This window comes from Corvus brachyrhynchos, unplaced genomic scaffold (assembly GCF_000691975.1).
Source record: "Corvus brachyrhynchos isolate BGI_N302 unplaced genomic scaffold, ASM69197v1 scaffold464, whole genome shotgun sequence".
NCBI classification, from domain to species: Eukaryota; Metazoa; Chordata; class Aves; order Passeriformes; family Corvidae; genus Corvus; species Corvus brachyrhynchos.
The window spans coordinates 18,207-19,064 of NW_008237875.1; the positions used below are offsets into that span (position 1 = coordinate 18,207).

The window sequence follows — 858 nt, forward strand, 5'->3', positions numbered from 1 at the left end:
GGCGGACCTGGTGCACGGCAGAAAGCAGCAGAGCAGTCGTGCGGTCCTAACTCCTGGCCAAAAGCGGCAGAGCGCAACCCCCCTCTGCGAGACAGCGGAGCAACATCCGGCAGTGAAGCAGCTTCTGCGGTTTCGTCGCCTGCAGAGCCAGAGCCAGCCAGAGCAGCCGGGGGTCAGCCCCAAGAGGAGGAGAACCACCGAGAGATGATGCATGAAGTAATCAAGAGGCTTGCTGAATTATCTACATGGCAAGACGTGCTGGAATCCAAGGCTTGTGATATTACACCATCAGCACCGTGGCGTCCTGTGGCCCCACCGGTCAAGTTAGCACCCAGAGCTCCTATGTTCCCGTCAGGAGAATGGGGCACAGTGCCTACAGCCCCTCCCTTCCAGCGAGGGGAGGTGCAGCCATCGCCTCCATCAGCCCCAACGGGGAGGACTGACCCATTGCGAAGGAGATGGAATGGAGTTATCCGTGATGCAATCATTGAGGGTGATTGCCATGCAGTGGATGCCCTCGCTTGCCCTGTAAATGTTAATAGGCGCCTTTGGGCCACTGTTGACCCTCTTGCAGACTGGTTTCTGAGAAACTACGAGTCCGAAGCAATTTACCCCTGAATCAACCTCACGGGTCAAGCCCTGAAGCGCCTCCCCAGTGGTACGTTCCTAATATGCGGGGACCACGCGTGGAATGGGGTTCCTGCCAGCCCACATGGGAGACCGTGCTATTTAGAGAAACTCACCCTGTTCCATCCAGGCCTGAATCAACACTTAAATATCACCCACCGCACTGAAACCAGGGCGCGGCGTTCAATCCATGAGCTCCAGCGTAAAAGAAATGAAGAGCCCGTCTTTTGG

The 858-nt window shown here is 56.8% G+C and overlaps 1 protein-coding gene across 1 annotated transcript in view; it reads left to right on the forward strand.

Moving 5' to 3' along the window:
* The window catches only part of LOC108446234, a gene marked incomplete at its 5' end in the record, with an annotated part of 6,044 nt that extends 5,426 nt beyond the window's left edge, over nt 1–618 (forward strand). Inside the window, 1 exon segment of the mRNA XM_017732281.1 lies at nt 22–618. Coding sequence (XP_017587770.1) covers nt 22–618 — 597 coding nt within the window.
* Nucleotides 619–858: the final 240 nt, after the last annotated feature.